The sequence below is a fragment of the Sminthopsis crassicaudata genome, chromosome 5, assembly GCF_048593235.1.
Source record: "Sminthopsis crassicaudata isolate SCR6 chromosome 5, ASM4859323v1, whole genome shotgun sequence".
Lineage (NCBI taxonomy): Eukaryota > Metazoa > Chordata > Mammalia > Dasyuromorphia > Dasyuridae > Sminthopsis > Sminthopsis crassicaudata.
The window spans coordinates 113,071,343-113,083,968 of NC_133621.1; the positions used below are offsets into that span (position 1 = coordinate 113,071,343).

Here is a 12,626-nt window from a genome sequence, read left to right on the forward strand (position 1 = left end):
TAGGTAAGGGAGAGGCAGGGCAGGTTAGCGAGCAATGCTCACCAATGTCCAGTCCGAGGCCAAATCATGGCGCCAAGCCAGAATCAGGAAGAGCCAGGGCTGGGTCAGAGCACAAGCTGAAGTTAAAAAACCTGTGGGGTCAACAGAGCAGGACTAATGGTCAACGCCAATTATTTCCCAACAAGGAGGAGTACAATGCTATTTCCTTTTGAAACAGCTACTAGATCCACTAGCTGGGATTTTAAAGGAACCATAGCCTAGGAGGTTACTAAACAGGACTAGGTTAAGAGCTATGTCCTGAGACCAGTCTTTAAGTGATTCTTCTCCTAGATATATAAATCCTTAGCAGCTTAAAGACTATGAAGGTTAAAACCTATTATTCCTAGAGAATAAAACTTTCCAATCTAAAAACAGGATCCATATAGAGAAAACAGATCAAGGGAAGCCACAAAAGTCTAATATTAGAAACATATCTGTACTAAATAATATTCTTTCTCTAAACAGTTAAAAAAAACTACATAAAGATAAAGAAGTTATGAAAATAAGAAATGAGCAAGAATCTTTGGCAGCCACTTAACTTCTTCCCATGTTTCCAGTGGGATCTTTAAAATAGTTTCTGCTACCAGATAGTAACTATTCAAAGAATGCCCTATGTTATTCAATAATGTAGAGGCCTCTTCTCAAATCTACTGTCACAGATAGATTATTTCAAGTTTATGATTGTCAAGCAACTTTTTAAGTGTGGCTGTGAGCTAGACTGGCATCTATCACTGAATGAGGACACCTAAAGGGTTTGAAGAGCTGAAACTTGAATCTATCAATTTTAAAAGAGTATATAACCACTGATCTTCAAAGTCAAAGCATCCCTATATTAAGCTCTGAAAGAATTTTTTTCCTTGGCAGTTTAGTGCCCACTGGGGGTACTTCAGAAAAACCATCTTTTCAAATGAGTATCTAATTATAATGTTGTTTTATATATATATATTGTTATGAGAACAATTTTGAACAAATAAGTATTTTGACTATTATACTTAAATGAACTACAAAGGACCTATGAAGATGCTATCTGCATCCAGAGAAAGAACTGAAAGAGAATGATTTTACATTATATATACGTATAAATACACACACATACATACACACATATTTATGTCTAATGGTAGCCTTCTGAGGGTATGGAGAGAAAGGAAAAAAAAAGAAATTTAAAAATTTATATAACTTTATTATATATTATATATATATATTAAAAGGAATAGCTGGGTTTTTTTGGATCTGCAGTTTCAGCTTTTTTTAATTCATGAAAATGTTTTATTTCATAAATTAAAAATAAAATTTTTTAAATTTCACTTTTTCCAGGACAGTAGAGGGCTAAAGCCCACCAAAAGTTTCAAATAATTTTAAACATTTCTTACACAGAACTAGGCTATGATTAGGAACTAAAGAAAAGTGAATAAAGAAAGGAAAGAAGGAAGAAGAAAAGGAAAGAAGGAAGGAACAAAAATAGAGAAAAATGTGGCTAGGTTTTAAGTTATTTTTATCTGAAACAAAGTAATAAAATACAACATTCTGAATTAATTTTCCATTAATCGTCTATTAACTTAATTTTAGTAATAGAGCATTTGTTCTGATACTATACTTACAGCCACCAAAATGTAAGCAAATTAATAGACATATATTAGTACCTGTCCATAAATCCGATTGGGTTTCTTCCCTCTACAACTGAGCAAGGCCCACCGTTTGTATTTCACATTACAGACATGGACATCGTTGCCATTGCTCTCACCAAAGGGAATGCCAGTACCTCCAAACACCAACAAGTTATTTCCATGCAACACAACTAGAAAGGGACAAAAACAAAATTCTATTCATATACTATGTGTACTATATGTACATACACACAGAATATTACTTAAAAGATTAAAAGAAAAGTCTCTGGTTTAAAAATATTACAAAGTAGTTCAAATCAGTAACTACCTGGAACAAAGATCTGCTCTAATTCCTTAATTGAGTTGATATAACATGAAAGCTAAAGTAAACATGAGACAAACCCAGTATATGATTGTAATTAAAGAAAATGTAAATAGCTTCCAAGGCAGAAATGGAATCTTTACCTACCTCTGGGCAAAAACACAATAAAACTTTACAGGAGAACTTTACAGGAGAAAAGATTTGACTGTTTTTCTAGCTTCTCATAATATTTTGCATTTTAAGTTGTGACTATTTCTTCCTCCTTCTCTGTGGGAAAATGGTGGTTGGGGTCACTAAATGTGCCAAAATAATAATTACTTTCACTAATCATTCCTCCTTCAGTTTATTTTCTCCCTCATGATTCAATATCCCACCTATACTTTTATTTTACTGGATAAACAACAAATGTTTTTCAATGTTCAACTTATTAATTGGCCATTTAGGATACAGGCTTATAAAATAGAAAGAACCAGGTTTTAAAGTCAGAAAATCCAGTTTCAAGATCTGACTCTGCCAACTAATACCTTAGCTATAAACCTATCTTCTCTTCTATAAAATGAAGATAATACTTGTACAATCTTTATTTTTGTAACTATGAAGCACTAAGTTTAAGTTATCATTGATTCCTTTTTTATAACCCTGCCATAAATGGTTTGTTATATAGTGGATTGAGCACAGATCTTTGAAGTCATGATAATATGAACTCAAATATCATTTCTGAAACACACTGTACAGTGATGGGGATAAGTCATTTTCACCTCCTCGTCCTTTAGGCAACTCTCTAAGACCATGAGTTGCAGAGAAGGGGTTGGCCTAAATAAATATTGTAAATATTTATTTAATTGTAAATACTGAATAAGAGGAAGTCTCTTATTCAAAAAGTTTCTGGCACCAATGAAGTAATCTAAATAAATTCATTAATACATGGACTATCTGATATAATAAGTCTGTTCTCTCAGATAATTCTACTTAAATCAAATTCAGGAATGGAAAACTACCACTGAACTCTTAAACTCACGTGACATAGATGCCAGCTCTCTGGGCATGTAACCTTCTGTGCTCATTTGATGCCATAGTCCTGTAGCAAAGTGGTACCTCCAAAGCTCCCTGAAGAGAGGATAATCTTCATTCTCTGGCCCGCCTGACTCATCATAATCCGGGTTATAACCTCCAAATACATACAGATTGGTATTATCTGCCACACATCGATGTCCACTCCGTGCCGGTGGAGCTCTGTGACCTAGGAAAATAGAAGACATGGCAATCTGCTAGCCCACCAATATAAAATTAATTCCCTAAAGATGTTAAGTCATCTATCTCATTTTAACTTTAAAAAAGAACCAGGATTTTTAATATGGACAAACCTCCTACTTGCTAGGAAGTTCATACAAAACATTTTCTATAAATATTTGGATTTATGAATTCAGCATTTCTATCACATACACATAACTCTCACAACTTAACAAGACACAAATATTTGGTCAAAAACCCAAAAACCTTGGATGTATGAAATCTCTCAAAAAACTATTTTTGTGAACTGTTTTGTGAGCAATAGCAATAGTAAATATGAAAACAATTTTGAAGCAAGTTTCTCTGAAGACCTCATTTCTCAAATGTATAGAGAACAAAGTCAAATTTATTTTAAAATAATAATAATAAAAGAGCCATTCCCATCAATTGGGGAATGGTTAAATAAATTATGTTATGGGATTATAAAGGAATATTATTATTCAACAAAAAATCATGAGCAAGATGCTATCACAAAAATCTGATAAGTTCTCCATGACCTCAAGCAAAGTGAAATGTATTGTATACATGGTAATAGCAAAGTTGTAGGATAAACCACTGTGAATGACTTTGCCATTCTCAGCAATACAATGATCCAAGATTATTCTGAAGGACTCTTCAAAAATGCTATCCATACTCAAACTGATTTGTGTTCTGAATACAAACTGAAGCACATTTTTTTTAACTTTCTTTTTCTCTTGGGGGCTTTTTTGGGGGGAAAGGGAGAGATTATGTTTTCTTTTACAGCAGGAGTTTTATGGTAATGGGACTTCTCAATGTGGAGGTGGGGGGGGGGAAGAGAGACTCAAACTCAAAAATTTAAAAACAAATGTAAAAAGTTTTACATGTAATTGGGAAAATAAAAATATAAAAGCCCTATTTCTGATCAGTTCACAATTTGGAACCTATTGAGGGGTAAATCTAATAATCATACTGAAAGGTCACAAGATAAATTTTCTTTAGAAAAAATACAATTATATTAATGAAGCATATACACATAACTACAAATGTATAAAACATATACATATAAACAGGGCATATGCTAGACACACTCAAGAGGATATCATTTATGCTTTCATTATACAAAAATCATTTATTTTTTCATTATACAAAAATCGTTTATTTTTCTTATTTTAGTAAAACTGAAAAAATTATCATTCAGCTACCCATTTCAAAATTGTGGCAGATATCAGTTCTTACATTCACCAAATAAATAATGGCTCAGAAATCATTTTATAAAAGAATTGAGTTTCAGTTTTAAGAATGGCTATTTCCATAATGCAAAACTTAAGAAAGACTGTTTTATCTAGAAATTGTAACAACTGCATGATACTGCCCAAGGAGGTCAAAGACAGAAAGGCCTCTTGTATACCAAAATATTCATAGCAACACTTTTTGTGGCAGCAAGTAGAAACAAAATGGGTGCTCACTGACTGGGGTACAGCTGAACAAATTATGCTATATTGATGCAATGGAATATTACTGCTCAAACAAATGACAAAAATAATGAAACCATAGATGCACTGCAAAACCTGTATAAATTAAAAGAGTAAGCAGTACTCAGAGAATATACACTATGAAAAAGTAATAAAAACACTGAAAAGTATCCAGTCTGATTAACTGTAATAACCCAATCTTGGCCCACAAACCCAATCTTGGCCCACAAAGACAAATGATGAAATATCTCTCTCTCAGCAGAGAAAAATATTGAATATTGCCTATGTTATCAGATAGTCAATTCTATTGTTTAGTTAGGTATGCTTAATATTATTTCAATGGTCTAACTGGTTCAGGAAAGACATATAAAAACAAAAGTCATAACAGTGAAATTTTTTAAAAATGGATATTTTAGAATAAATACAAGATAACACATTGCCCACAAGAAATATACTGATAAAAGTCAACTGCAAGTTTAAAAGGATTAAAGATAATTAGTCCAAAGTCTACACTGGCCCCTCTTCAAAAAATCAGGAACTGAATCGTGTTTTTGTTTTAAAAGTTTTTATTGATATTTTTTATTTCTGACATTACCATAGTATACAATGTGTCCCACTGCTCTACCTCCCCTTCCCAAGAGTCTTCCCATTGACAAACAGTATGTTTGGAGAGGGGAAGAAAAGTCAGCACAGCTGATCCATATTTCAAAAAAGTCCAAAAATCCAAAAATTAAAAAAAAAACAAAAAAAAAAAAAACTTCACAAAGGGGTGAGTTGGGGGATATATTCTCAAAACACATCATTGCAAGTCCTATTTGATCCTTATAATTTTGTTACATTTTGTTTTTATTTAGGGGAGTTGTCATCCTTTCTACTACATTGTTATAGTAGTCATATATGTCATTTTCTTGATTGCATATTTTACTTTGCATCAGTTGATATGGATTTTCCCATGCTTTCTTGTATTCATCATACACATCATTTCTTATAATCATTATAATTAGTATAATCATTTGTTTTCAATTGTTAGCTAACACAAAAGAATTTGCTATGAATATGTTTTGGAGTATATAGAGACTTATCTTTTTCTCTATTTCCTCTGAGTATATGTCCAGTAATGGAGTCAAAGGGTAAGGACATTTTAGTCACTTTAACTGATTTCAAACTGCTTTCCAAAATAGTGGTATCACTTCACAGCTCCACTGGTAATATATTGGTTCATTTATCCTTCTATAAGCCCTTCAACACCATCTGTTTCCGATTTTTGTTTTTTTTGCCAATTTTCAGGATGCAATGAAATCATGTTAAAAAGCATGAGAACTACGTAAGAATAAAGGAATCACTGACAGCTATATTAGATACTGGGGCAGCTAGATGGCATAGTGGATGGAGCACTGGCCCTGGAATCAGGAGGAGTTCAAATCCAATCTCAGACATTTAATATCTGTAGCTATGTGACCCAGGGCAAATCATTTAATCCCAACTACCTCACCAAAAAAATTTATTATATAGATTTTAAATATTGTTATAAAACCAACAGCTTGGCAACTACATTATTAAAGGAAAAAGTAACAAAGAATAGCTGAGAAAAACATTACTTGTCATGGATACCTGATTTAGCTCAGAATACCCAAGAGGTCAAGAACTCTGTCAGCCTCAGCCTTCCAGGTAGTATGGACTCCACATACTAGATGTGAAGCTGTCCAGAGAGAATTTACTTTTTATTCAAATGTAGATAAAACATTGCCACTAGGGAAAGAGTAGGAGAATTGGCAAATGTAGGTGATGTAAAAATAAACATATCAATAAAAATTGGATCACATGCTAAATTATAAAGAATGTATAAAAACAAAAAAAGAAATTAAATTCTCAGGCTATAAATTAAAATGTAATTAATTAATAAGGGATAATTTTTTTAAAGGCAGACTGAAAGGGAAAACAATTTGCTTTAGGATGGTTAAATAGAAGTATTTTTTTAAAAAAAGAATAAAGGAACATCTGTGAACATTCCAAAATAAACAGAAATCAAGCACAAAGATCACAAGGGTCAAAGCCAAGCATTCACAAGTACTTACTGAATGACTACTACTATGCTCTAGGCATTATATTATGGACTGGTCCAAGAACCATCAATGAAGCAATCCCTCCTTACAAGAAGATTATATTCTAAAGGGGAAGATAACAAGTATATATGTAAGTATGTACATCCTAACTGTGATAAAGATAAAAATAGATGCATAATTAGTACAGTGAGGTTGAGAAGGAATGAATTAGAAGAATAAGGGCTAATGAAGGATTTCATGCAGAAGGTAGTATCTGTGCTAATCTTAAAAGAGACATTCAAAGAAGAACTGAGTTTAGGAGAAAACTCCAGGCATGAGATGGCCAGGCCAATACATGGAGAACCAGACAACATAGTAACTTATGACATTATGATACAGATACAATTTGAATAGATGATGGAGATAGATGGATCATAAAGCACAAGGCTGAAAAGATAGTCTGGGACCAGACTCTAAAAGCTAAATGGAGAAATGTGTATTTTATCTTAGAGACAACAGAATGACACTGGAGTTAGCCAGCAGTCATGTGGTCAAATCTGTCATGAACCTGAGAGACTGAAAGAATGGAAGAATCTTCAATAGAAATAATTAAGTTTGGAGGAAGAATAGATTGTGGGAAAAAATAAGACATGTTAAGTTTGAGATATCTTTGGGAAATCTAACTTGAAATATTTAATAGGCTACTGGTCTTGTGGGATTGAGCCTCAGAAGAGAAATGGGCTAGGTAGATTCTCCACATTAGAATGCAAACTCCTTGAGGGCATATCTTATGTGTTTATATGTATATGCACAGTGCCTGGCACACAGTAAGGCTAATTTAGTAAGTGATTTTTTAAAAATTATGTGGGAGTCATTGACAGATGATGAAATCCCCAAGGAAAAAAGTATGGAAAACTATGAGGAACACCCACAAGAGGCATGAAATGGATATAAGGAAAATTTATTCAGGAAAGCTGGTCAACAGTGTCAAATGCAGCACGTCAAGAAAGATGAGGGCTGAACAAAGGAACATCTTGTTTGGCAATCTCCTAACTATAGTAAGAGTAATTACTCTTAGTCAAGTGATATGGCTAGAAACTTAGTTATGAAGGGTTAGAGAAGAAAAAGGGGATAAACAGGGATAAGTGGCTTTTCCTAGGATTCTGACTGAGAAGACCTATAAGAGGGAAATAGAGACTAGTGAAGATTTTTTTTAAGGATGAAGGGTACCTGGACACTTTTCAAGGCAGTATATTAGGAACCAGCAGATTGGTTCACTTTGAAGCTGAAAATGGTGAGTAGGGGGAGAGAGAAAAGGGGAGATGGAAAATAAGGAAAAGATAGGAACAAAGCCATATTGTAGAGGGGTTGGCCTTTGTTTTAATATGTGATCTAAGGACCTAAAGATAGAGCCTGAAGATTCAAGGTGAAAAATCACACCTCTCCAATCAAAATAAACCTGTTAATACAATGAGAACTCTCTGAGTTATGGTTTTACTAAGTATTTCTTCTTCTTCTTCTTCTTCTTCTTCTTCTTCTTCTTCTTCTTCTTCTTCTTCTTCTTCTTCTTCTTCTTCTTCTTCTTCTTCTTCTTCTTCTTCTTCTTCCTCTTCTTCCTCTTCTTCCTCTTCTTCCTCTTCTTCCTCTTCTTCCTCTTCTTCCTCTTCTTCTTCTTCTTCTGCTGAGGCAATTGGCGTTAAGTAACTTGCCCAGGGTCACACAGCTAGTATTAAGTGTCTGAAGTCCTATTTGAACTTCAGGGCTGGTGCTCTAACCACTGCACCACCTAGCTGCTCCTCTATAATTACTTTTTAAATTTTTTTTCACTGGATATGAACAATTTTCAGATGAAGAAATTAAAATCATTTCTAGTCATATGAAAAAAATTCTATAAATAACATTAGAGAAATGAAAATTAAATCAACTCTAAGATACCTCTCAAATGGGCTAAGATGACAGGAAAAGATAATGATAAATATTGGAAGGGATGTGGAAAACTGGGACACTATGGTGGAGTTGTGAAATAATCCAATCATTCTGGAGAGCAATTTGGAACTATGCCCAAAGGGCTATCAAACTTTGTGTATACCCTTTGATCCAGCAGTGTCTCTACTGGTCTATATCCCAAAGAGATAATAAAAAAGGGAAAAGGACTCAGATGTGCAAAAATATTCATAGCATCCCTTTTTATAGTGGCAAGGAACTGAAAATTGAGTGGCTGCCCATCAGTTGGGGAATGGCTGAATAATCTATGATATCTTATGCTATGGAATATTATTCTTGTATAAAAAACAATCAACAGGCTGAAAAAAAGAGAAAAGCCTGGAAAGACTTGCATGAACTAATGCTGAGTGAAATGAGCAGAAACAGGAGAATATTATACACAACAAGATTACATCATGATCAACTGTTATGGACTTGTCTCTTTTCAACTATGGGGTGATTCAAGGCAATTCTCACAGACTTAGGATGTGAAAATACCAATCACATCCAGAGAAAGAACTACAGAAACTAAATGTTATTAAAGCATGTTCTTTTCTTATGGTCTTTTTTTTTCCTATTTGGTCTGATTTTTCTTGGACATACAAATGTGGAAACATGTTTGAAAGGATCGCACATCTTTAACCTACATCAAATTGTTTGATGTCTTGGGGAGGGGGAAGATGAAAGTCAGAAAAATTGAGAACACAAAGTTTCACCAAAAAAAAATATAGAAAACTAAAATACTATTAAAAATCTAATAGATTTGTAAAGGAAAAAAAGTAAACACATTCTTTTTCACTTGTCAATGTGTTTGGTTCTACTTTGTTAAATGCCAGATTCTATGCAAGATTTTATTACCAGTTTCTCCCCAGCATTTCAGTCATTTTATTGCATTTAATTGCCTGCTCATACATTTCAAATTGGATTATTCAAAGACATATATCTTAACATCAAATGAGTAAAAATAAATTTATTATTCTCCCTACCACCCCCATTCTTTCAAACTTCTCTCTAAGAGAGAAATTTTTCCAGTTTCTCAGGCTCTTATTGGATCATGCTTAAAGTCTTATTATTTTACACCTTAGACAATCAGCTGACAAATCTTGCCTCTTTTTATAAAGAACAGGACGGAAGGAGAGAAGCATGCTATAAGCACCAAGGTTCTAGGTTTCATGCAATCTTCTAATTCCCCTATCCCACTTCATTTCTTTTGCCCAATCACAGGCTCTTTTTTTTTTTTTTTTTTTTTTTTTTTTTTTTTTTGCTTTTAAACCCTACTTCATGTTCAACTTTCCCTAGAATTTATCTTACTTAGGATTACTCTCATCTGTGGCTCCAAGAAACCACAGCACACACAGTGGTCATACCCTGGATAAGCCTCTCTTGGCAGAGGGGCTTTAGCTAATGGACCAAAGCCACTAGTGAGCTAGCACACAAAGACTTTCCTCAGCAGAATGTAGAGATGAGAACAATTTGTTCCAAGACCATAAAGGTGGCTGAAACAAACAATGGAGCACAGAGCTCAGTCAGCTGCACCCTAGGCCATCACCAATTGTCCAGACTTCTGTTTTGCCATTGGACTTCAAGGACTCTGAATGAGAATGAAGCTAACAATTTGCATAACTCCATCTTGCTAAAATCCAATCCATGCTCAAGTCAAGACATCATCCTACGATGTAACTGATCCTTTTCAAAAACTAAGTACAAACAATTCCTTCCTTAATCTACCAACCTTCTCTCTTATTTCTCCCTTTTCTTTCTCCCCTTTCCCTTTTTCTCTGCTGAATATATTTTTACATATAACTCTGCATGTGAATATTCTTCCTGTAATCCGTTCAAATTAAAGGAAGATTCAAATATTATCCTTTTCCTCCATCCCTTTGCTCATTTGTATAATCCTCTATTTGCTCACCTAAATTATGTAAAATTAAATTTCCTTCCCCTTCCTTCACCCCCCTTCTTCTTAGTGTATTCCTTTTCCTCTCCTTTTCCCTTTTTAAAATAATCTAAACATAAAACAAAGCATTTCTAAGCCATCTGTCTTAAAAGACTCCTTTCCCATGACAACAGTTAATGATAGAGCTCTCTCATATAAGAACATAAAAATTTTACCCTTGTCTAGTCTCTTCTAAGTGCTCACTTATATTTATCTTTATGATACTCTTAACTTCTATGTTTGTACTTCAACGTTTCTGCATACTCTGGTCTTTTTTATCAGGAATATACGAAAATTTTCTATTTCATTAAAGTTTCACTTTGCTGGGTAAGTTTGTTACTGGTTGTATGCCTTTTTCTTTTTCTCCTTTATGGAAACCTACTATGATCTTAAAAAAAAAAAAAAAAAAGCTAACTTATTTTTTCCTTATTACATATAAAAGCAATTTTTAACATTCCAAATTATCTCCATCACATTCTCCCTCTCTAAGGGATGATTAGCAATTTGACACAAGTTACATATGTAAAATCATGAAAAACATTTCCATATTGTTTAGCTGTATTCCAGTTGATAGGAATTCCAATTCTTTGCCATCACAAAAAGAAATGCTATAAATATTTTCCTTTTTAAAAAATCTCCTTATGATAAAGACTAGTATTGGTATTGCTGTATATGTACAGTTTGATTGTCCTTTGGGCATAGTTCCAAAATGTTCTCCAGAATGGTGGGAATTCACAATTCTACCATTTGTGATCAGTATCCCAATTTTCTCATGTCCTCTTCAACATTTATCATTTTCCTTTTCTGACATATCAATCTGATAGGTTTGAAATGGTATCTCAATTGTTTTAGTTATTATTCTAATTAAGTGATTTTTATATGACTATAGTTTGATTTTTTTAAATCCGAAAACCATCTGGTCATATCCTTTATCAATTGTATTCTTATAAATTTGACTTAATTCTCTATATATTTCAGAAATAAGGTCTTTACCATACAAGCTTGTTAAAAAAAAAAAAAATTTCCCCAGTTTCTTGCTTTCCTTCTGATCTTGGCAACAATGGTTTTGTTTGTGCAAAAACTTTTTAATTTAATGTAATCAAGATGACCAATTTTACATCCTAAGATGTTCTTTCTCTTATTTCATCATACATTTTTCCCTTATTCATAGATCTGACAGGTAAAATTTTCCATGTTCCCCTTGATTTGCTTATGGTATCATCCTTTTATGTCTAAATCATGTATTCATTTTGACAATACCTTGGTATATAATGTAAGGTACTTATCTATACCTAGTTTCAGCCAGAGTCTTCCAAGAAGTTTGTTCCACAAGCTGGAGGTTTATCAAACAACAGATTATTATGACCATTTACCACTGTCTACTGTACTTAATCTATTTCATTGATCCACCACTCTAATTCTTAGCCAATACCAGAATTTGATAATTTATCACTTTATAATATAGTTTGATAACTGATATGGCTAGGCGATCTTGCTTCACTTTTTTCCATTAATTCCCCTAATATGCTTGATCTTATTTATGTTTTTCAAATGAATTATGCTATTATTTTTTCTCTATAAAATAACTTTTGCTAGTTTGATTGGTATGACACAATAAAAAAAATTTAGGCAGAAGAAATGTGCTATAATCTTAACTGTGACTCTTCAGTACTTGAACGCTATCTGGTTGTAGTATTTTTCCTTTGACCTGATGGGGGTCATATATAGTTCTTGGGACTTTTAAATTTCAAGGTTTCTTCTAACACCTGGGCAATAGATTCTATTTTTACTCTTCCCTTTGTTTCTAAAATATCTGAACAAGTTTCTTTTAAGATTTCTTGAAATATGATGTCTATGCCTAACCTATATTAGATTAGTTGCTCTCTAGGGGAGGGGGGAAGTGGAGAAGGAGAAAGGAAAATCAGGAGGACAAGGTTTTGCTAGGATGAATACTGAAAACTATCTTTGCATGTA

General features: G+C 33.3%; 1 protein-coding gene across 3 annotated transcripts in view; it reads right to left on the bottom strand.

Annotated features, from left to right (window-relative positions):
- Positions 1-12,626, bottom strand: part of KLHDC10 (kelch domain containing 10) — a 65,413-nt gene that overhangs the window by 18,031 nt on the left and 34,756 nt on the right. For all 3 annotated transcript variants that reach the window (XM_074267939.1, XM_074267940.1, XM_074267941.1), the window contains 2 exons: positions 2,987-3,208; positions 1,683-1,837 (listed from right to left, as the gene is read on the bottom strand). In XM_074267939.1, the coding sequence (XP_074124040.1) occupies positions 1,683-1,837; positions 2,987-3,208 (377 nt within the window). The remainder of the gene's footprint in view (positions 1-1,682; positions 1,838-2,986; positions 3,209-12,626) is intronic.